A 24,495-nucleotide genomic window follows, 5' to 3' on the forward strand; every position below is an offset into this window, starting at 1 on the left:
TTGCCCAGTTTGGCTTCCGCCAGAGCCATTCAGCTCCCGACTTCATTACAGCCTTGGTTCAAACATGGACAAAAGAGCTGAACTCCCGAGGTGAGGTGAGAGTGACTGCCTTTGACATCAAGGCAGCATTTGATCAAATATGGCATCAAGGAACCCTAGCAATACTGGAGTCAATGGGGATCAGAGGGAAAACCCTCCGCTGGTTGGAGTCATACCTAGCACAAAGAAAGATGATTGTGGTTGTTGGAGGTCAGTCACTTCAGCTCCAGGGCATCGCTGCAGGAGTTGCTCAGGGTGGTGTCCGCGGCCCAACCATCTTCAGCTGCTTCATCAATGACCTTCCTGCCATCCTAAGGTCAGAAGTGAGGATGTTTGCTGATGATTGCACAATGTTCAGCACCATTCATGACTTCTCAGATACTGAAGCAGCCCATGTCCAAATGCAGCAAGACCTGGGCAATATCCAGGCTTGGCTGACAAGTGGCAAGTAACATTCCTGCCACACAAGTATCAGGCAATGACCATCTCCAACAAGAGAGAATCCAACCATATTCCTTTGATCAAAAACAGAAAATGCTGTAAAAACTCAGTAGGTCTAACAGCATTTGTGGAGAGGAAAAAAAAACAGTTAACGTTTCGAGTTCGTATAACTCTTCTTCAGAGCATATGGACTCGAAATACTAACTGTTTTTTTCTCTCCACAGATGCTGTTAGACCTGCTGAGTTTTTCCAGCATTTTCTGTTTTTGTTTCAGATTTTCAGCATCTGCAGTATTTTGCTTTTATCATATTCCCTTGATGTTCAACAGCATCACCATCACTGAATCCCCCATTATCAACATCCTGGGAGCTACCATTGACCAGAAACTGAACTGGACTACCCATATAAATACTGAGGCTTCAAGAGCAAGTCAGAGGGTAGGAATCCTGCAATGAGTAACTCACCTCCCAAACTCCCCAAAGCCTGTCCACCATCTACAAGGCACAAGTCAGGAGTGTGATGGAATACTCCCCACCTGCCTGGATGAGTGCAGCTCCCAAAACACTCAAGAAGCTTGACACCATCGAGGACAAAGCAGCCCGCTTGATTGACACCACATCCACAAACATTCACTCCCTCTACACCGACACACAGTAGCAGCAGTGTATACCATCTACAAGATGCACTGCAGGAATTCACCAAGGCTCTTTAGACAGCACCTTCCAAACCCACGACCACTTCCATCTAGAAGGACAAGGGCAGCAGATAGATGGGAACACCACCACCTGGAAGTTCCCCACCAAGTAACTCACCATCCTGACTTGAGAATATATCGCCATTCCTTCACTGTCGCTGAGTCAAAATCCTGGAACTCCTTTCCTAACAGCACTGTGGGTGTACCTACACCAAATGGACTGCAGCATTTCAATAAGGCAGCTCACTGCCACCTTCTGAAGGGCAACTAGGGATGGGCAATAAATGCTGGCCTAGCCAGCGAAGCACACATCCCATCAATGAATAAAAAAAATTGCAAGTGGAATAATGATGATGAATAGAACCCTTTCTTACTCTGTGGTAAGACCTGTCTTGTCTTTCATCTGTCCTCATTCTGAGGGTTGGCAACCTTCTCTTTCTCCACTGCCCTCACTGCCTGTTCCATGGAGAGGCCAGGCCATATTCTGATATTATCTATCAATGCTATCTCTGGTCTTCCTTCTGCATGCTTTCCAGGTGTTATTCCTTGCATTACCTCTATTTCCAAACATTCCCTTCCTGTTGCATTACATTCCAAAATATATGAGCTTCTTTGATATCACTGCCACAAACAATTTGCTTACAAACACCAGCACTGTGGTAAGATCAGGTGGAAATTATTATAAGCTATAGCAGAATGTTACTCCAATTAAAATAAATAGATCCAGAAACACATTGAATATATTAATGTTAGGAATTTGCAAAGTGAAACTTAGTGCCAGAAGAAAGCCCCTAGGTCCAAGCTGATGAGTTGCCTAAAATATTACACCATGTTGGCCCAAACACAGCACTAAAGAGAAAACTCAGAAATTACCATATCAATGGAATAAATTGACAATAAAACCAGAAAGGGTTTAGTAAGATACGATGGCACAATATTTAAGTTTTGCCAATATTTAATTTACATGGAGGAGATGCAGGCAGCCCATAGGCTTTGTCTGACAAGGTTCTGATGTAGGGTCATCGACCTGAAACGCTCACTTTGTTTCTCTCACCCCAATGCTGCCAGACCTGCGGAGCATTTCCAGCATTTTCGGCTTTTATTTCCAGCATCTGCAGTACTTTGTTCTTATACTTAAGCTGCATTTGAAAAAAACAATTAATCAGTGCAAGATGCTGAATAGAAATAAAAATCTCTCCAAGGAAACATGAAATAAAGTTAACTTGAGAAAATTGTATTAACTTAAATGCATTGGTCCCCAATTTGGCAATTGGTAATGCGCATTAAAAATGAGGAAAACTCAAGGAGCCTTGCGTTTTGAGTTAACTCATTTCAGTTAGATCAGCAGTAAGGTCACAACAATTGGCATTGATTCCTTTGGACTAAAGAGGGCAAAAAAGGAATTCAATCAGTCAGGGATCAGTGGCAGCACATCCCTGAGAGCAAGGATTTAGGATGAGGACAAGATCTAGCTTTCACGTAATGCCCTAATCTATGAATAAAACCACAGGATCAGTACAGTTTACAGCACAGTAGGAGGCAATTCACAGAGCTGTGCTTGTTGAACTTATTTGCTGTAACAGTCCAAACCTAATCCCACTGGCCTGCTGTCTCCTCATGGCCTATAGAACCACAGAAGTTTGCAACATAGAAGGAGCGCTCACTATCAAAATGCCCCAATAGATCGCGGCGTATAAATCGACTCGACGTATAAGACAATTGTTCAGCACCTGTTTAGGTCTATACTCGGCATATAAGTCAACCCCTATTTTTTTAGCTAATAAATGTATGCTTAGAGCTATACTCACATTAGGATTGACCTTAATTTTTCAGCTCAGAGTTACATGTTTAGAGTTATATTTGCCTTTAAGTTGGTGCATGGGCTCAAGCAGGCAATACGGGCAACGCTGCCAAGAAGATGCACAGAAGTTTAAGATACACCCACACAGAGCAGAGCACGCATGGCAACCACACATGACGAACAGAAATGGGTCCTCCTGCACTAACTCTGGCAGTTCACATTTTATACTTAGCATACAAGTCGACTCCCATTTTTAGAAGGATTTTTTGAAGCTTCAAATGTCAACTCATATGCCGCGATCTACGGTACTTTGAATGTATGTTTAAAACGGAGTCAGTGATCCGATTAAACAATGGTAAGCTAGAAAGACTAATATTAATTAAATCCATTTAAGCATATGTGAAACAACACTTTCTCACAGAAGTTGGGGATGTATAAGCCATCAAGGCCAGAGACTGAGAGATAATTTGTTAGGGGATATAAGTATGTCACCCTTATCTGAAAATGTATGGAGCTCTTTTTTAAGAAATGATTGATTGATTGGAGTGAAATTTCCAGCTGACATGTCTGGATTCTAATGATTTATTAATCTGAGGTTATTATGGGTCCTGGCATAGTTGTTTTGGGCTCAATGGCACCAAAAAGGGTTCTAGCAACTGCATCTCTTAGATTGAGGAGATTTTTTATTTGAAAATCATATATAAAATGGAGTTTATTAGTGTGTGAGAGATCAAATCAGTCTTATTTCATTTATTATTTCTTTTAGTGCACTACCAAGCAAGTACCATTGACAGTGCATTTAACGAAAAGAGAAAATCGTTTTGCTACTCAACTGGGTTGCTACCCAAAACCTAACAAGACACTGAGAGGATGTTTCACCTTATGGGGGATCTGGAACTAGAGAACACAGTTTTCAAATAAGGGATCTTCCATTTAAGACAGAGATGAGGATGAATTTCTTCTCTCCGAGGGTCGTTTAATCTTTGGAATTCTCTACCCCAGAGAGTAGTGGAGGCTTGGTCATTGAATATGTTCAGGGTTGAATTAGACAGATTTTTGATCTACAAGGGTTATGGGGGGCAGGCAGGAAGTGGACTTGCGACCACAGTCAGATCAGCCATGATCTTATTGAATGGCAGAGCAGGCTCAAAGGGCCAAATGGCCCACTCCTGCTCCTATTTCTTATGTCCTTACATTCACTGTCCTGTCCTCCTTTGAAGGTGTCATTGAAATCAATCACACAATTATCAAATAAATCAATAAGTCAAAAAGGACTACTGAGGGACAGATGCATTGTTGGAGATGCCAACCTCTGAATGAGTCATTAAACTTGTTCTGGTGGTTCAGATATTAAAGATAGCTTTCGTCAGCTGTCCCTCGATTTGAGGATGACATTTATTCAGGGTTGCGGGCTTCTGCCATGAGTCTTCATGTGACTGAACAGTCTGATTCTTGACCCGCAGATCTTTGGGCATGAGGCTGTGGTATCTAGATTGCAGGATTTGCTTCCTTTTCTTTCCCTCTTTGCAAGCGCTCTGTCTTATCAATAAGACACTGTAACTCAAAGCATGATGCAGCTTGATGGATAAGTTGTCGCCATCTGAATGACAGGTAGTAAGCTCCTCCCAGTCATTAATATCATTGCTGTCCACTTCAAGGAGAGCTTCCGAGTGTCTTTAAAGTGTTTTCTTTGTCTTCCCCTGGAACGGTGACTATTTAAGAGTTGGGAAAACAGGTCCTGGTGGGAAGAGCTTTTTGGCCATCTGGACATGGTGTCCAGTCCATCAAAGTTGATTTTGCAGGAGTTTTGCCTGAATATTTGTGGAGCTGCATTCAAGAAGGACACCAGTGTTTGTCTGATGGTCCTCCTATTGAATCCACAGGATTAGGCAGGGATGCTGATAAAATTTCTCTGGTGCTCTTATGTGTTGCTGATGCACACTGCAGTACAGGAGCGTGGTGATGACAACAAGGACTTCTTTGTTGTCAAACACTTGCTGCCGTTGTTTGTAGAACCAGTATTCACCTCATCAAATATTAAAGATATCATGCAGATATATGAAAACAATAAGGAGTTTTCTCAATGTGCTATCAATATCTTTTTTAACCATTATCATGAACAGTTTAAATAATCATTAATCTCTGTTGTTTATGGGACCTTGCTATACACTAGATGATTGTTATGTTTGCTTACATAAAAAATAGTAACTGTATTTCAAAGTAATTTATTACGGATGAAATTTTGAGGCATTTCTGAGAAACTGCAATCCAAATTGCATATCAGTCTTTAATTAAAATTCTAAAAGGACATAGCAATATTCCAGTACTAGTTTTATTTTAATGACAATTAACTTCTTGTTTTAGATACATCTGTAGCTCCCAACTATACAGTCTGCATTAGGAATCTCAATTTCTTTTTCCCCAATAAGAGGCAGTTTTACTACAGAAAACAGATGTCTTGCAAGTCACCGATTATTTCTGGAGGACCACAGCTGCATAAATTTCAATATGAAGCACAACATTATTAGAATAAGTGTGGGCAAAAGGGTGGCTTCTGAGCTATATCCAACAATTGGCACTGGATCCCAGCTATCCCTTGCTGCATCCAGCAAAGGAAGAGACACTCGCCAATATCCTACTTAGCTCTAAAGAAGTACAATATGACCAGATTTAATATTAAGTTCCACATTTATGTTAATATGTTCTCAAAATTAGCCAGCTAGTTGAAATAGAAGCAGAGCAATGGATAACATAAGAAGTTTGTGGGTTGGTATTTGATTGCATTGGATCTCGTACTGAGAGGTATAATGGAGATTTCTTTGTTATTTTGCCAAGATGTTTCAACCTTTAATTCTGTTGTTGGTGAATATGATATATAGCAAATGCCAGTTCTCCAGTAGAAAACAGAATTACTTTTTGGTTACTAGTTTCACTTGAAAGAGAATTTCTCAAAAATGTAGTGACAGAGGTTCATGTTATACAGAATACACTATTGCACTAGATGCAACATATGGATGAATTTTATTGTTTCTTTATTGGGTTTTTGGGCAAAGTTTAAGTAAACCTGCCTAATTGTACAGAAGATATCAAGCTGATTGCCTGAAATTCTCTTTTGTCAAACTTTTGAATAAATACCCTAATCAATCAGTTGATTAATCATTCACGACAACAGTGCCCATTTGCGAGTAATGATTCAAGAAAAATAAACACATCTTATTATCTATATTATCATTTTAAAGGGAAACTTTGAAGGAACTCTGACAAATGCTTACTTTCAAAACATTAGCCTGGCTTTTCTGTTCAAAAATTCTGACAGTCCTGCTATGTATTTTCAGTATTTTCTGAGATTGTTTAGATACACAGATAAGTAAACATATAGCAGTTGCTACAAATAATTTTTTATATGGATGTTAAAAATATATTTTAATAGCAGATCATCAATAGTAATGCATTATTATCAGATTATGTCAACTTTGATCATGGAAACCAAACTGCAGAATTCTTAGCATACTTAAATTTATACTTGTTAAACTCTTCAGAGCATTCAGGATAATTCCTGCATAAAAAAAGAGTTCTGTGACAATGGAAGCTATCAGAGATAAAATGGTTATAAAATTAAGGTATATATGACTTTTAACTCTATCCTGAATCACCACCCTATAATGAGTTCACAGCATGATCAGCCTGAAGGGTGCAGCACGCACAAATAGGATAATCCATCTCCCAGCTGAACCTATTATAACATTGGGACCAAGAAACTTGAAATTGTAGCATGCAAGAAGCTTGAATGTGACAGGAAATAGCTAAAGAAGCATTTTTAGGTCTGCTGTGCATGTGAAATAAGTCCTTCCCATTGGTTACTGGATTGACATTGTTCACGGATTGCCCTGCTCAGTTATTGTTTCCTTTTCCTTGAAATCTGCTCCGATCACCCCTCATTTCAAAAAAGCACTTGGCTCCACCATGCCTGCAAACTCCCACCCCACTCCCTATCTCCCTTTCCACTTCAATGTCCTTGAACATGCCATTGTCTCCCAACTATGCCCGTCTTTCCTCTAACTCCATGTTTGAATTCCTACAATCATGTTTCTATCCCTTCCACGGTACCAAAACAGCACATATCAAAGTCACAAATGGCATCCTATGTGACTGTGACCAAGGTTAACTATCCTTCCTCCATCTTCTCAACATGTCTGCAGCCTTTGACACACTTGAGCACACCATCTTTCTCCAGCACCTCTCCAATGTCATCCAGGTGGGTGAGACTACGTCCACCTGGTTCCATTTTCATCAGCTGCAATAGCTTCTCTTCTCACTCCATTGTCACTAGTCTTTCCCCAAGGATTTATCCTTGGCCCCCTCCTATTTCTCATTTACAAGTTGCCTCTCAGAGATATTATCTAAAAGCAAAACATAACTTTTGATATGTGCACCGATGACACCTCACTGCTACCATTTCTCAACCCCTCTACAGTCTCTAAGCTGTCAAGATAGCCTTCCCAACTTCCAATATTTGACGAGCAGAATTTTTCTCCAATTAAATATTGGGAAGACTGCTCTAGATGCTGACTCTATCCCTTTCCATGGCAAATGTCTGAGGTTGAACCAAACTATTCACAATCTTGATGTCATATTTGATCTCAAAATGAGTTTCTGATCACATATCTCCATCTATTTCCACCTCGATAACATCATCTGACTCTTCCCGTACCTCAGCTCATCTGCTGCTGAAACCTTCATCCTTGCCTTTGTTACCTCAAGACTTAGTTATTCCAATGGCTGGCCTCCCATGTTCTACACACCAAAAACTTGAGGTCATCCAAAACGTTGTTGCCTGTGTCCTCACTCTAACTAAGTCCCATTACTTTATCACCCCTGGTCTACATTGGGTCCCAGTTATGCAACGCCTCAGTTTTAAAAGTTTTCATCCTTGTTTTCTTTGCTCCTGAAAACCTATTTAACAAACTTTGGTTATCTGCCTTAACATCTCCTTATGTGGCTCAATGTCGAATTTTGCTTGATAATACTCTTGGTGAAGCCCTTTGGGATGTTTTACTATGTTAAAGGTGCTGTTGTTGTTACTTACATCCCATTTCAAGTTGCTGTTATTTACATCCCATTTCTATCATGCCATAAAATTAATCAAAAGAAAACATTTATCCTAATTCTTATTACATTGCATGAGAGTAAACAAACCATATTTATGCAACCATACCTGCATATTTTCTCGAAGATCAGCTGCTTCCCGCAATTGCTGGACAACAGTCTTGAATATTTCATCTACAGATTTTATCAAGATTGTTCTCATGCTAGCATACTCTCTTGACCTTTTAGCTTTTCTCACAGAAAGGCCACGTTTGTGAGGTTTCCCTCCACCTCTCCGGTTAGTAATTGCCACATGTACAAATAATGAGGCGTATGGTAGAATTTCACCTGTCAGTGACTGAAGCGGCACATGTCTGTATCCAGGTTGCAAGCATTCAAAAGGAATCGTATACTGAGCAATAAACTCATCTCCAATATAATCGTCATCGAGAACCACAAATCGTACCATTGCCAGCTCGGGGAGGTTAATCTGGAATTCAAAACTCTCATCAAAAATGGGGTTCTCTCCATTTTGGTTAACCGTTTTAGTTCTTTGTTCTGCACAGTCTGCAGGTATTCCATGGATCTCAACATACACATAGGGATCTACTACATCACCTTTAGAACCTGAGCCTTTGGGTTTTGGAAAGTTTTGGCCACTAATAATTTTGATGTGGAGTAGTTGGGGAGAAACACCTGGCACTGAATCCTTAGTATTGGCACTAAAATAGGAGACTTCTTCTCTCATGATGGCAGGACGAAGCACATATCCACAATTCCCATTCTGACGGAACCAACCAATATTAAGGTCCATCATTAAACCAGGTGTCTGGTAATTCATTGCCACTACTTGGCAGCCACATTTCCAAAAGTCCTGGGGATTCATGTTGCTTGAATCTATCCTCATTGGATTTGGATATATTCTGGCAAGGAAACGCTTATTGTAATTGACAAAGTCCTTCGGGTACTCGTTGGCAAGTTTACCGGCAGTTACTTCATTGAATGAACAAAATTCCCAAAATTTCTGATTTTGAAGCGAGTCAGTAAAGTCTTTAAACAGTACAGATTTACAAAGAGTCACCATATCTGAGAGTTCTTTGCAAAGCTTAAATTTTCTGTTTGGAATTACATTCTGCTGGTCTGCATTCTCACTTGCCGCCTTTTTTGCCATCTCTGCACCTTCATCTTCATCTGTAATATCACCTGCAGAGCTTGCGCAATTTTCTGGTAGTTTTTTTGCCTTTAACAAAATTTTGTACTTGAGGACTTCAGGGGAGGGTAGGTAACAGTCATCAACGCTTGGGGGCTTTTTGTACAGTTTGTCTCCAAAGGTTTCTTTCATATGTTGGATCATTATCTTCTGCTGTTTTAATGAGCAGTGGTTTTCCAAACATAAAATCAAAGGGTATTCCGATGCAACAAATGCATATTTATTAATTACATCAATGACACTGCAGAAGGCTATCTTTGATGTCATAGTGTGGCCTGTATAAATGACTGGTTCATTGTCAGTACCATCCCATGCATCTACTTCAATACTTCGGCACCCCATTTTCAGAGCACGAATATATCCTGTGATATCTGAAGGACCTCTGAACTGATCCTCAATCAAGTAGGTGTTGTGTGATGCATTAATGTAATAATGAGACACTGGTTGAGTCATGTCCTGACAAACTTTTTTGTGCTCTGGATCAAATATATGGCATTCAGGTGAGATGAGGTACTTGGTAAAACCATCTAAGGAAAGCCAACCATTTTCTTGTCCTTCTTCAGATGGCTCATATTTCTGAATAATGTTCATGCTCACTTGTTCTGTAACATGTGGCATTCCCTGCTCTGCCTCCAAAAACATCATCAAGTCCTTGGAATCTAGAAATTCTTTATTGCTTGAAAATTGAACTAACAAAAAATATATTTCTGGCCTCGTGCAAAGCTCATGATAAACTTCTATAAGTTCCTCTTTGATAACATCAGTCCCTACTTTTTCTTTTGCTTTGTGCAATTCTTTGAATTTCAATTCAATTTTGGTATTTTTCAGTCCAGAATTCAGGTTCTTAATAAGCTGTACAGCTTTGCTAAATGATATATGCCCTACATCTTTTGTATCAGCATCAGCAAAAACACTTGAAAGCCATGATGCCCGCATGTTATTGTGACCACTCGCTATCATATCTAGTGTGTGCTTCCCATAAGAGATCAGGTACCGTAAGCCTGTAACCCAAATATTTGCTACATCTGCAGAATTAGCTACAAGGTCCAATGACTCATAGTTTTCTCCATAAATTATTGAAAATGCACTATCTTCTGAAATATGATCATAAATAGCATTGGTGCGAAACATTTCTGTATTTTTTCCTGTTCGAACCTCTTTGATTGATGTTATATCAATTTTTGCTTTATCCAATTCTTTCTTTGATGGATCCCATCTAAGGGATTGCATGTCTGCATCCAAAAGAAAATAGCGGTGATAGACTCGGGAATTTGAGCGAATTTTTTTAAGCTCAGAGCCTTCAATCATTGAATTGATGCAATCACTGGCACTGCTGATCTTCTTTTCTGTTGGCATGCTGCTGAAGGAGACTGTTTTCTTTCTCTCCCTTCGTTGTCTGGTGCCATCCTGCAAAGAGGAAAAAGTTCTATAAATACAAAAGTTTATGTGCAGGATCTTTGATAACACATGCAAACCTCTGCTCCTATCGTTTGGAGAATAGGTGGAAGGAGCAAACAGATGGAACTGCTGTACTGTGAGACCACAAGATACTGACAAGGGTGGCAATAACCAATCTTGTAAACAACAAAAGTAGGCAGTTTATTTTTCTCCTTAATATGTCAAGTAGAATTGGTTTAGCGAAGCGACGCTGCACAATGAGAATGATGAGATGGAGGCTTGATTCTTCATTCAATTCAATGCAATGATCTCAATAGGATCACTGCGGGGCATTATAAAGTGGAGGTTGGGTAATTCTTAACATTGAGGAAAAGAAAATCAGAGACACCAATCACAAGGAGTTCTAAGAGTGAGTGGAAGAACAGCAGCATAAATAGTTGCTTTAGCCCCTTGCTTGAAGGAGAACCCAAAAGGCCAGAGAGGAAGGAAACATTGAAAATTAGAAGGCTACATAATCTCAAAAACGTTACAACTACAGGTTACTTCTTTAAACAAATTACACATCGACAAAGATTGTTGTTCCAATCCCCTTCTTCCTGAGCGAACAGTGCTGCAGAATCTTAAATATTTCATAGCATCCGAATTACAAAATAACTTTGTGATATTTCACCCCCCACTTCAATGAAAAAGACACTGCATGATCAGAAATTGAGCTCCACAATTTTCTGAAAGTTGAATAAAGGTTTTGTGGACAAACTAAAGACTGAGTAATAACTATGATCCATACCCATTTGTGATGATACCTGCAGACTGCCTATTCCAGCAATTTGCACTGCACCAATTCAGTTACATATTGAGAGCAAAACTAATTGTCACCTGCATACTGCCCAATCAAACAAAGAATGCTATTTTCATTCATATTGAATTAAACGCTGAAAAAAATTCTACTGTCATAAAAATATAACCAATAGCTGCTTTCATTTTTATCATTAAATAGCATTGGGATAACATCCTGTGACAGTGTGCACTGCGTAACAGCACAGGGTCACAAAATAAATTGATGTCATTTGTGATGTGGTGAACAAAACATGCTGGTTACCTCTCAGTAAAATGCACAAAGCTTCATTGGCACCATTTAGATAATGCCGTAAACCTCAACAGTAAAGTACAAGTTGTGCATGCTCGAGTGTGGATTATGTTGGATTTAACTGGGAAACGCAGACATTATTCACATTGTACTAGGTAGGCATTCTTGATTTAAATCATTTTATTTCTTTCAGCTAATGATAGGTGGTAGAATGTCTTGTGGCGTCCCTGCCTCTGGGGCAGAAGCTCTGGATTCCAGACCCACTCCAGGCCAAGGAAGGTGCATTCATAACATGGCCAAAAAGGTTGTTTATCAGCCTGCAAATCCTTCTACTATGCCTATGGCAGGCAGCAAGAGCAGAGAGTCTGTCTCCTGGTCAGCCAGAACCAGCAGGAGGTAATGGTAAACCACTGCAGTACCTTGTTAAGCATAACCATGAACCAACGCATGTAACTCCATGGTCGCCAATGCCCTCTTAGGGCATGTTACCTGAACAAAGAAAGAGAGAGAGAGGATGATAGGTGACACAACTCTCCTTAAGTATTTAATAACTGGTGCAATCGGTTTCTTACAATTTTTGTTTGTCGCCTTGCTTTTCAGTCTTGCTCTTTGAGTCTTCTTCAATGTAGGCTAAAAAAAGTTGAATTTATTCGCACAGATCTTAAAAATATACCTTGTGCCACATTTCAGATTGTTTTAGACAGTAAGTTATGGAAAATTTTTCTTTGAGCAAAAAACTAGAACATACCAAATCATTTGCAGAATGTGTTAAATTGCATTGCTAATTTGCCTTATTGGCATGGGTTAACCAGTATTTCCAGAGTGAGCAATTCAGAAAATTATCAATGAATCATAAAAATTATCAATGAATTCAACAAATTCACATTGCTATTTATCCAATTTCCCCAAGATAAACATGGATGTATTCTTTTTAATTCACTTAATGGATTTTGTGAGCAAAGCCTGCTGCATCTTTATTCTCATTCAACTGGGATGAACAAAAGTACAGTAAAGATTTAAACAATTACCATTTTTACTCAACCAAGAGTATGCCATGGCAGAAAATTAAACCATGCTGTAAAGAAGATATCATTTTTTCCAGTTTTACTGTCGATACTGTGAAGCAGGCCTGTGGGGGCAGTGTGTATGTTGGTGTGCGTGTGACTGATTTAATTAAACTGAAGACAGCCAGGTTACAATGTTTAAATCATCAAAGGGTTAGGCATAAAAGCAGGCATTTTGAAGTGGAAATGGACAATCTAAGATGGGATACTAGTAAATACATCATGAATAGGAATTTACATTAGGAGATAAATGAGGAGTTGAATTTTTAGCTGTTGAATTTCAAAGAGAGAAAAAAGAAAGTTTTACAACTGGAAAAGATCATAAATGAATAAAGCAAGCTTATTAAGTTCAGATTTCCCAAAAGTAGTGGATAAAGACAACATGAAAGATTTTTATATTCTGGGAAAGGTAACTTACCAAGAAAGGTAAGAACAATGGGTTTAAAGATGAAAGAGGAAAAAACATGTTTAAGAAAAGATTGAAGCCTGCATGGTGTGCGGTCATGTGGGATCTTGAAGTGTATACTGTGTGCAGACAGACCTGTAAAGCAAATAATCTCTAGCCACCCCAGAGAAGTGTCTGGTTGTTCCAGAAAGCAAGGTTTTGTTACAAGCCTTAGATTTCCATTGTCAAGTGAGAGAGAGAAAGAAGCCCTGTGAGATAGCTCCCCTGTAGCAATAGTGGGTGCCTTACAGTAATATTATCGGATGTTTTATAGATTAAGAATCTATACGCACTGTTGCCTGGAAACAGAAGTTTATTTGTGAGTCTAGCTAAGTAGGAACTTTTTGGGGAATGTTGTAAGATTAAATTTAACCGTGAAACTGTAATCTTATGTATTTACGTTTTCTTTTCTTTTGTTAATAAATGTTTGAATTAAATATTTAAAATCTCCAAAAGTGGTAGTGGGATCTTTCCTTCTGGCTTCAGTACACATATCTTCTTGCAATAAACACAAAAATTGTAAATCGTTGTGATAGCTTGACCAATTTTCTCTTTGGGACTTGGTTAGCCTGGTAATTATCACCTGCCAAAGCATAACAATACTTCCAAGGCAGAAATAAATAAAGCTGCAAGGCAACAACTGGCTTTATTCAAAACAAAGAACTGGCTCAGATAGCCACTTGAAAATCAGTGCAACTAATGTAGTGCTGAATGCAGCACTTAAAAGGCCATGGAGTTCAGGAAAATTATTTGGCAAACCTTTATTTTGTTGGTTGGAGGAAAAATCACAAGTCACGTATAATCCCAATACACAGATGACATAAATGACATGCTCCAACATAATGCTATTCTATTGCAAACAAGTAAAAACAATTCAATCCTTCAACTTACACATTAAAACAACCTTCAGAGCTTTGAAAATCGAAAAGAGTTTGGGCGGAATCGTCCCAGATTTGCACAATGTGTGGTAACGGGCTGGAAAAAGAACATTTTACCTGCCAGCCGCAGTGGTGGCATTTCACACCGTTTCAACCCAATCCCGTATCATTAATCGTGCATTCCTGGGAAACACACCGTTTCAATGGCAGGCAGGCTCTCATTTGCCTACCACGCTGTCACCTCACCGCTTCCTCATGCCGGGTGCCATTTTTAAAGAGCAGGTTCTCAGTGCTTCCAACCCAGGACTGCTGCCCAAGACATGGCCCCAAAAGGCAAGAAATCTACAGCCCCCTGATTCAGCAGGATCCCTGGATCACATTTTGGACACCGTGGAGGCCTGCCATGATGTCCTCCACCCCCACTCAAGCCGCGGAGGGTCCAGCAATTGCCACTCCGGCTTGGTAGGTGATGGCAGTGGTGATCAGTGCCAATGCTACACAGAAAGAGAATGAATGATCTCATTGATGTCACCAGGGTAAGGCAACCAACTTATCGCTCTAAACACACACACTCACAAGGCCATCACACATTCACTGGCATCTCGCTCACTGCCAGCTCAAAGGACATCACCACTCACTCTCTCACACATACTCTCACATCTCCATCTGGCCTCATCTCGTCTGGAGACTGCCTCCTCAGCCCTCACCATCTTGAGGCCACTTGCATAGATCAACTGTGCCCCACACACAGCCTGGGATACCCCCTTTCCCCAGTACATCCCTCACCCTGCAGCCTCTTCCCTTGCCTGAGGCCACTTCTCCCTCTTCCCAAGCAAGCCTTAGCCCCGCAGCCATTGATAAGCTACCCCCACCTTACAGCTGGTCTGATAGGTAGAGACCTGCTGGTGAGCCCCCCTAAAAGTGATGTGGTGCTGTCTGTGAAGCCTGGCACTGATAACCACAAGTGCTGCCTGAAGCAAGGTAGGCAAACAAACCTCAACATCAGCTCGCCAGGTACACGTTGCTCATGTACTGATGTGAAACATTCTGTCGTGCTTAGATGGTCCAGTGTGGAGGGGACAATTCCAGCAGCTGGGCTTATAATGATACACAGATGTATTACAATGAAGTTCCCGATGTCCAATGATTGGCAAAGTGGATGATTGTAAACTGGTTTCACGGCGTTGTGAAACTGATTTTTGGCCTTCTCGCCATATTGTTCACTCACACTGCCAAACATACCCACCGCCAATGGGCAAGGAAAATTCCACCCATTTATATATAACACATCTAATAATGTAACATTTGCATGCCCTGTTGGCTATCACTGGCCCTTGCAAATGGATATAGAGGAGTATTTTACAGGGTATACAGCACAAAAATATTGCAGCATAGACACAAGAATCTAAAGACATTCAATTCAACTCTTTGTCCCTTTTAGATTTCATGCTCACTCATTATAAAATGGAAACTACAGCAAATTAGAGTGGATTTGAGGGCTGAGAGTGAAGCACATCTGTTATGGGAGTGGTTCCAACTGCTGCAGCTTTAATTCTGCACCAGACAAGGATGATTACGCAACAGTAAACTACAAAATGCATATTTTTTTCCAAGAATTAGGAAGAACTAAGAACTCAAGTCCAGCAGAATCAATAAGTTATTTGCACACAATTCTGTAACCCATAGTTTCCCACTGAATATTTAGTTTACAGTAGTTCAGTAAAATGTATTTATTTTCCTTAACTTTGAAAGTGAGTTTTGTTTTCTCTAAGGTGAAGATACAATTGGGTAGCAGCATCATGTTCTCTCATGTCAATACTGCCAGCTGCAAAGTACAACTCTATCTAATTTGTCCCAACCATCCACTTTAGACCCAAACTCAAGGGAACACCTTCCATCAGTAATTCTTTTCCCTTGTCCCATGATGAGTTAATCTCATTTCCATTTTCCACTTTCACCGTATTCTGTGTTAATCTGATGCAGCAGAGACATAGAAAATGATTAGGCAACATAAAAATTGAGAACAATAAAGAGGGAAGACAATAAGGGATTTTATGAATCCAACAAAAAAGAGTTTAGAACTTAAAGTGAGGCTCAACAGTGATTTAATTAAAAGCAAAATATTGCAGATGCTGGAAATCTGAGAAAAGAGAAAGTGCTGGAAAAACTCAGTGGGTCTGGCAGCTTCCGCAGAGTTCCGAAGAAGAGCCTCTACCACCAACTTGGGCAGCGAATTCCAGACACCCACTACCCTCTGCATAAAAAAATTCTTCTTCATGTCACCTCTACACCTTCTGCCATTTATCTTGAATCTATGTCCCATATTGGACTCAAAATGGTAACTCTGTTTCTTTCTTCACAGATGCTGCCAAACCTGAGTTCTTCCAGCACTTTGTGATGTAATTAATTTGGTAATATAATTTAGTATGAATTACCATATTAATGGAGAACAAGAGTGAAAGGATATGATGTAAACATCTATTTCAGTGACACTTGGACAGGAAAAGAAGTTGATATTGTTTGTGGGAGACAGAAAGCTACCAAATGAACCTCTCTGGATAGACATCACTATCCACAAACATCCAAGTGAATCCTAGCGGTTGGATCTTTTGCCCCCAGCAGGTCAGGAACGGGGGTGAACGGGCAGGGAAATTCTTGCCCCTGAACAGTGGGTGGATTACTTAGCTCCATTCAGCATCACATCCACAAGCAGCAGGTAGCCAACTGACCCAATTTAAAGCATATTGAGGTTTTCCAAGTTCCTGGATGCAGTGGGAACAGTTTAGTTGCCTGGGTATGTTCCCACAGTGGTGGTCGGACTGTAAAGGCCATTTTTCATTTAAAGTTTGAAAAAATTGGAGTGAGGGCGCCTCCATTTTGAAGCGCCCTCCGTGTCATTCTGTTGCTGCTTTCAAGCTGGAGGGCCACTGACATGCCTTGAGCTTAGAGGGTCTGTCTGCCATCCTTAATTGAACAGCAAACCAGCCCTCTGGCCATTCACTGGCCACCCCGGGGAAAATCACATTGAGTGAACATTTCCCACACATGCAGGCTTCGGACCCACATTTGAACCTGACAGCAGGGGGAGAATTTTCTCCCCGTCAGAGAAGCTGAGCGGGAGCGGGAGTGGGCGCGGGTGGGCGTGCAGCCGATTGCCACCTGCCACAGGCTGCATTCCGCCATTTTACGTGGGCAGGCCAATTAAGGCCTGCCCAGCATGACGCACACCCAGGAACACTGAGTGCTCCTTGTGCAGGCAGGGGGAGTAGGCTGAGTCGGGGCCTGTGCTGTTTCACGTATGTGCTTCTAAGGGCCCAGAAATCTCCAAGCACGGAGCTGCCTCAGGGAGTTTAATTTCATCATGGAAAATTTAAATAAAGAAAAAAAATGTCAGACATGTCCCCTCATGTGACATCCTGCCCGTGGATGAGGTTTCATGATAAATGTGAAGGCCGCCTGGGTTCTTTGGTTGCTCGCCAACCTTAAGGTTGGACGGGCAGCATTCCTAACAACCTTAATTACTTCCTTAATGGCCTTAATAGGCCTTTGACAGTTCAGCAGGTGAGCAGCCAACTCCGGTGTGTGCCTGCCAAACTGAAGATCTGAATGAGGTGCAGTGATGTCGGGACGCACGCCCGACGTCACTGTGCATCATTTTATGTGTCAGGGAGCGGGGCTTGCCCCCGCATGCCGACCCGAAGATTCTGGCCCAGGTTTCAGAAGCGCACAGGGAAAATCCACTCCTGGTGTACACAATGGATTGATTTCACTGTTCTCAAGTGATCCAGTGCACTTGAACATAGCCCCAGGAAAATCTCCTTTTATTTCTTCTGAATATCAACCGTTTTATCAAACTATTGTTCCCAGGACTGTCACTGACCTTATCACCTCTGGAGATCTTCCCTCCAGTAGTTTCCCACCTCTCAGTCCCCAAACCCCAAACAGCCCGCTCTACCTCCTTCCCAAACTCCAAAAACAGGACTGTCCTATTATTTTGATCCATCTATCTCGGGAGATGATGTTCTGTGCCTAGGGTGTATGTCATGTCTGTATTGAATGTGGTCTGTTGTGGCTGTAGAGGCTGTTTGGTGAGTGGCAATCCCTTCCGTAGCTGGCACAGATGAATAGCGTTGGCCTGAGGTCATCCAGTCTTTTTCCTTTCGCCATGCTCATTTCATTTGTCCTCTTCTTTTTCCAAGCCCTACCTGACAGCTTGTCTCCAGGCACTCCGCTAAACAGCAAGGAATTCCCATGCATCGACTCCGATCCCGGTCAGCTTGAAGTCTCGCTTGCAGACATTCCTGTATCACAGACCTGGGTGACCAATAGCAAACTCGCCACAGAGCATGTCTTTGCGGATGTCACCGTCATCCATTCGGTTCACATGACCCAGTGGACAGAGTCATTGCTGACTCAAGGCGGCAAACATGCTGGGGTCCCTCATGCTGGTGCACTTCCATATTTGGCACTCTGACCTACCAGGAGATGCCAAATATTTCCCTGAGGCAGCAAAGTTGGAAGCTGTTCAGCAGCTTCTCTTGCCTTACATCAGTTGTCCATGCTTCGCTACAATAAAGGAGAGTGCCGAGAACACAAGCCTGGTGCACATGGAGCTTTGTATTTTCAGTTAACTTGCTGTTGGCCCACACTCGACTTCTCACCTTTGACATGACAGCTGTGACCTTGGCAATCCTGGTGCTGATGCAGCGTCACGGGACAGGTTGCTAGTGATTGTTAGTCCAAGGTATGTGAAGTTGTCCACGACCTCCAGAGTTGTCAATGTTGATGGAAGGTGGAGTCTCTACATCCTGGTCCATAACTTTAGTCTACCTGATGCTGATTGTCAGTCCAAACTCCTTGAAGGCCTGAGAGAACTGATTTACAAGCTGTTGCAAGTGAACTTCAGTGTGGGATGCCAGCATAATGTCATCAGCAAACAGCAACTCATGACTTGGACATTACGCACCTTGGTCTTGGTGCACAATCTTGCCAAGTTGAACAGCTTGTTGTCAGCTTTGGCTTGCAGGTAGACATTCTCATTTGATTCACCAAATGCATACAGTAGCAGCACAGGGTAAAACATGCCAAGGATAGTTGGCGCCAATACGCAGTCCTGCTTTTCCCCACTGCTGATCTTGAAAGCCTCAGATGTTGTTCCACTGTAACTAGCAAAACTATGCATGTTCTTGTATAAGGAAGAAATGATGCCCGGGAGTCCAGATGAGCAGTCTAGTTTTCACAGTGGCTGTCTGCTGATAAGGTCAAAGGGCTTGGTGAGGTCTATGAATACTATGTAGAGTGGTCTGCACTGTTCACGGCACTTCTGTAACTGCCGAAGTGAGAAAATCAGTTCAACTGTTAATCTGCCAGCTCTGACATCCACTGAGACTCAGGGTAGATGCGTGAATGACAGGGTCTGCAATCTGGTCAGAACAATGCGAGCAAAGACTTTCCCCACAATACTTCACAAGGAGACAAGAACATGAGACTGACATGAGCCCAAGTTCATGCAATTCTAGAATCACTTAAAGCTTGGCAGCACCAGTAAAGGGGAGATGCATTCAGGCAGCAGCAGGTGCTGCAAGCAGTTGGGGAAGAGTGTCCAAGGAGAAAGAAATTTGAATAATGAGTCAAGGGAAAGAGTGTACTCCAAGGTTCTTTAATGCAGCACTGGAGGCCTTGATGCAGGAGGGTACAGGAGCAGAGAGGTCCCTCATCTACAGAGTACCAGGAGGCCCTCCAGATAAACTCTCAGAAGGCAGAGATACCCAGCCCTATCAATGCCAAATGATGTAGCCCCAGGGACCTGGATGCAGTGCCCCATAAAGTTCAAATGCTCAAGGTCAGTGAACTCATCCTTAAATGCCACATCCTTGCAGCGAAACTACTAGCCTCACATACTGCAAAATTCACCACACTTCTTCACACACCCACCAAAAATCCTGAACTCACATGACTCATACTTCACATTCAAAGTTCACCTCACCCTCACACAATTAGCATTGCTGCAAGCCTCAAACCCATTTTTCACAGCCTGCACACATTGCCAACTATTCAACTATGACAGTCATATAATTCAAACACAATGCACCACATGCACTTATGTACTTTCATCTCTCATGTAGTACAAGGTGGCACACAACTGCATACAGCAGAAGCTAACCAGTGAAGACTCAACATGGCTGCATGTCCTCACACAAGAAGCTGAAAACAATGTGGGTGTTCCTACAACGTATGGACTGTAGCGGTTCAAGAAGGCAGCTCAACACCATCTTCTCAAGGGCAATTAAGGATGGGCAATAAATACCAGCAACGCCCACATCCCATAAGTGAATTAAAAAAAAGGAATGAGCAATAAATGATTGGTTACTGGGCACTGCTCAAGGAAGCAAACCACTTCATCAGCAAAGTAAGAAAAGTGTTGTCAACAGTGCGATTAACTGGTACCCACTCAGCAATAACCTGATCACTGACGCTCAGTTTGAATTCCACCAGAGCCACTCAGCTCCTGACCTCATTACAGTCTTGGTCCAAACATGGACAAAATAACTGAACGAGATGAGGTGAGAGTGACAACCCTTGACATCAAGGAACCATTTGATTGAGTGTGGCATTAAGGAGCCCTAGCAAAACTGGAGTCAATGGGAATGGGGGAAAACTAGGTTGGAGTCATACCTAGCACAGAGGAAGAAGATTGTGGTTGTTGATGGCCAATCATCTCTGTCTCAGGACATCACTGCAGGAGTTCCTTAAGGTAGTAATCGTAGGCCCAACCATCTTCAGCTGTTTCATCAATTACTTTCCCTTCACGTAAGGTCAGAAATGGGGATGTTTGCTAATGATTGCACAATGTTCAGCACCATTCACAACTCCTCAGGAACAGAAGCAGTCCATGTCCATATGTAGTGAGACCTGGACAATATCCAGGCTTGGGTTGACAAGTGGCAAGTAACATTCATGTCACACAAATTCCTGGCAATAACCTTCTCCAGCAACAGAGAATCTAACTATCTCCCCATGACATTCAATGGTATTAGAATAATTGAATCCCTGCCATAAACATCCTGGCGAGTTACCATGGACCAGAAATTGAACTGGACTAGCCATATAAGTACTGTGGCTACAAGAGTAGGTCAGGCTGGTTATTCTATGGAGGGTAACTCACCCTCTGACTCCCCAAACCCTGTCTACCATTTACAGTCAGGAGTGTGATGGAACACTCTCCACTTGCCTGGATGAGTGCTGCTCCAAAAACAATCATGGAGCTTGACACCATCCAGGACAAAGCAGCCCACTTGATTGGCACCCTGTCCACAACAAATATTCATTCCCCCCAGCACTGACGCACAATGGCAGCAGTGCGCACCGTCTACAAGGTACACTGCAGGAATTCACCAAGGCTCCTTTGATAGCACTTCCAAACCATGACTTTTAGCATCTAGAAAGACAAGGACAGCAGATGCATGGGAATACCACCACCTCCAAGTTCCCCTCCATGTTACACACCATCGTCACTTGGAACTATATCGCCATTCCTTCACTGTCACTGGGTCTATATCCTGGACCTCCCTCCCTAACAGCACTGTGGGTGTTCCTAAAGGATTGCAGTGGTTCAAGAAGGCAGCAACCACCACCTTCTCAAGGTCAATTAGGGATGGGCAATAAATGCTGGCCTAGCCAGCAACACCCACATCCCATGAATGAATATAAAAAAAACTCAATTCAAATCTAAACACGTGGGATAGATTTTGACTCCAAAAATCATTTACATTTTCGTTTTCAAGTCAAGGACATGACCATCTCATTTTCATTTTCCACTTTCACAATGTACTCTACTTTGACCCAAGGTAGTTTTCTGAATTTAATGTTTTCCATCACAATATTCTGAGAGATGGTCATAATGGCCAAAATCACGAAGGGGAAAGAGAACGAAACAGATTAAAATAAGTACATTGTGCGCCCATAGAGACACCTGGACTCAGTAAAAGGAAATGCACAAATAGCGCTGTGTTAATCTGATGCAGCAAAGACAAAAAAATGATTTAGGCAAGATGTAAAGCTGTAAGCAAAATTAAAATTGAGATCAATAAAGAGGGAAGGCAGCAAAAATGGATTTTATAAATCCAACAAAAAAGGGTTTAGAACTTAAAGTGAGGCCCAACAATTATTTAATTAAAAGCAAAATATTGCAGATGCTGGAGATCTGAAACAAAAAACATAAAGTGCTGGAAAATCTTAGTGGGTCTGGCAACATCCGTGGAGTTCCGAAGAGCCATATTGGACTCGAAATAGTAACTCTGTTTCTTTCTGCACGGATGCTGCCAAACCTGCTGAGCTCTTCCAGCACTTTCTGTGATGTAATTAATTTGGTAATATAATTTAGTACGAATTACCATATTAATGGAGAACAAGAGTAAAAGGATATGGTGTAAACATCTATTTCAGTGACACTTGGAAAAGAAGGTGATATTGTCTGTGGGAGACAGAAAGCTTCCAAATGAACCAATCTGGATAGACATCACTATCCGAAAATATCCAAGTTAATCCTAGAGATTGGATCTTTTGCCCCAGGCAAGTCAGGAAAGCGGGCACAGAAATTCTTGCCGCTGAACAGCGGGCAGATTATTTGGCTCCATTTCGCTTAGTTGAGTTGTGTTGGCTTCGTGGAGGAGTTGCCCTGAGACTAGTTCTGGGCGAGAAAAGTTGTGAATCAGCCATCCAGTTTCAAGTCAGAGAAGTCTTTGTTTTCAGAAAGCAGTCTGTTCCTGAACTTTTTCTGGGATTTCCACAGCAGAATGGAAGAGTGAGGAGTCGTGTGGTATACCTTTACTCAAGTGACAGCAGTTTTTGCCTTGGGTAATATGACTGGATATCTATGATTGAAAATCTGTAAGGGAGCTTTTGCCAAGTAGTTTGCTTATGTGTTCTGACCAAGTGGCTTTTTTGTTGATGGGGGGGATGTTTTGTAAACTGTTTTAACTGTGTAATTTTAATCTTGTGTGCTTAATTTTTTGTTTCTTCTTATTAATAAATCTTTTAGTTCTAAAATATCAAAAGTGTTGCTGGCATTAGCAGTTTTTCCCTCATTTTCAAAATGCAAAAAAATGGTTATGATCAGTAAGACAAGTTTCCCTCTGGGATTTGGTTTGCTTAGTAAATAACATTGGCTGCAGTCACAACTGTATATACAATGGAGCAATTTCACTGCTCTCAAGTGACCCAGTGCGCCAGGAAAATCTCCTTTTATTTCTTCTTAATATCTATCTTTTATCCACTGTTTTATCAATCAAACTATTGTTCCCAGGACTATCACTGACCTTATCACCTCTGGGGTTCTTCCCACCATAGTTTTCCACCTCTTAGTCTGAAAACCCCAAAGCGCCTGCTCTATCTCCTTCCCAAAATCCAAAAACAGAACTCTTCTGCTATTGGGATCGATCCATCTTGGGAGACGATGAACTGTGCCCAAGGTATATGTTACTTCCATATTGAACGTCGTCTGTTGTGGCTGTAGAGGCGGATTTGTGAGTGGCAATCACTTCTGTAGCTGGCACAGTTGAACAGTGTTGGCCCCAGGTCAACTGATATTTTCCCTTCCGGCAGGCTCTCTTTTTCGCCATGATCATTTCTTTTGTCCTTTGCTTTTTCCAAGCCCTTCCTGATTGCTTACCTGCAGGCACTCCAGTCTGCAGCGAGGACTTCCTATGCATTGACTCTGATCCCAGTCAGCTTGAAATCTCATTTGCAGACATTCCTGTATCACAGGCACAGGTGGCCTGTTGGTCTTGTGCCAATAGCAAACTCGCCACAGAGCATGTGTTTGGGGATGCGGTCATCATCCATTCTGGACACATGACCCAGCCAATGGAATCGCCACTGGCTTAAGAGGGCAAAAGTGCTGGGGATCAGAGGAGATGGTAGTGTAGTGGTAATGTCACCAGACTAATAATCTAGAGGTTTAGGCTAATGCTCTGGGGCCACGGGTTCCAAACCCACAACAGCAACTGGCAGAATTTAAATTCAGTTAATAAATCTGGAATTAAGAAAAATGCTGGAATCAGTAATAGTGACCAGGAAACTGTTGTTGATGGTCATGACCCATAGTAATATGGTTGACACTGAAATAGCCTAGCAAGCCACTCAGATCAAGGGCAGTTAATTATGGGTAACAAGTGCTTGCCATGCCTGTGAAGCCCAATTCCCATAAAAGAATAAATGAGTTTTTATAAACTCATACTTAACAATGTCCCAGACACAGCCATCACCATCCCTGGATATGTCCTGTCCCACTGGCAGGATAGACCCAGCAGAGGAGGCAGCACAGCGGTATACAGTCAGGTGGGAGTTGCTCTG

At 41.8% G+C, this 24,495-nt stretch overlaps 1 protein-coding gene across 4 annotated transcripts in view; it reads right to left on the bottom strand.

The window, feature by feature from the left end:
* LOC121276031 (inactive phospholipase C-like protein 2) overlaps nucleotides 1–24,495 on the bottom strand; it is a 340,842-nt gene that overhangs the window by 136,873 nt on the left and 179,474 nt on the right. For all 4 annotated transcript variants that reach the window (XM_041183974.1, XM_041183975.1, XM_041183973.1 and 1 more), the window contains exon 2: nucleotides 8,191–10,677. In XM_041183974.1, coding sequence (XP_041039908.1) covers nucleotides 8,191–10,677 — 2,487 coding nt within the window. The remainder of the gene's footprint in view (nucleotides 1–8,190; nucleotides 10,678–24,495) is intronic.

This window comes from Carcharodon carcharias, chromosome 3 (assembly GCF_017639515.1).
Source record: "Carcharodon carcharias isolate sCarCar2 chromosome 3, sCarCar2.pri, whole genome shotgun sequence".
NCBI lineage: Eukaryota > Metazoa > Chordata > Chondrichthyes > Lamniformes > Lamnidae > Carcharodon > Carcharodon carcharias.